The sequence below is a fragment of the Capsicum annuum genome, chromosome 3, assembly GCF_002878395.1.
Source record: "Capsicum annuum cultivar UCD-10X-F1 chromosome 3, UCD10Xv1.1, whole genome shotgun sequence".
NCBI classification, from domain to species: domain Eukaryota; kingdom Viridiplantae; phylum Streptophyta; class Magnoliopsida; order Solanales; family Solanaceae; genus Capsicum; species Capsicum annuum.
In genome coordinates, this window is record NC_061113.1 from 190,369 (window position 1) to 190,725 (window position 357).

Genomic DNA, 357 nt, shown 5'->3' on the forward strand with positions numbered 1-357 from the left:
TTTTTTTTTTTCCTAGTTACGCCATGATAACCACGTATTAGCATTCCAGATCGGAGATTAATTACTAATATTAGAACAAGAAACTTGCCCCCTAATGATGCATAAGTACATCCATGTCTCCGGGTTTTAGTGAAGAAAGAATAAAGTGGGTTTTGGAGTAACTGATAAAGTTGCTGCCATGTGACCAGAAGGTTACGGATTCAAGCCTTGGAAACAACCTCTAGTAGAAATGCGAGGAAAAATTGCGCATAATACACTCTCCGCGCATAGCGGGCTGGGCTGTCCTTTTTTTGTTTTTCTATTTCTAAAGAGTATAGACTATGAGATAAATTTGACCGTAACCAAAATGTGGTGCCC

At 39.2% G+C, this 357-nt stretch overlaps 1 protein-coding gene across 1 annotated transcript in view; it reads left to right on the forward strand.

Moving 5' to 3' along the window:
• The window catches only part of LOC107864410 (translation machinery-associated protein 7), a 5,437-nt gene extending 5,376 nt beyond the window's left edge, over positions 1 to 61 (forward strand). The window contains exon 3 of the mRNA XM_016710763.2: positions 17 to 61. Within this exon, the coding sequence (XP_016566249.2) occupies positions 17 to 61 (45 nt within the window). The remainder of the gene's footprint in view (positions 1 to 16) is intronic.
• The last annotated feature ends 296 nt before the right edge of the window (positions 62 to 357 follow it).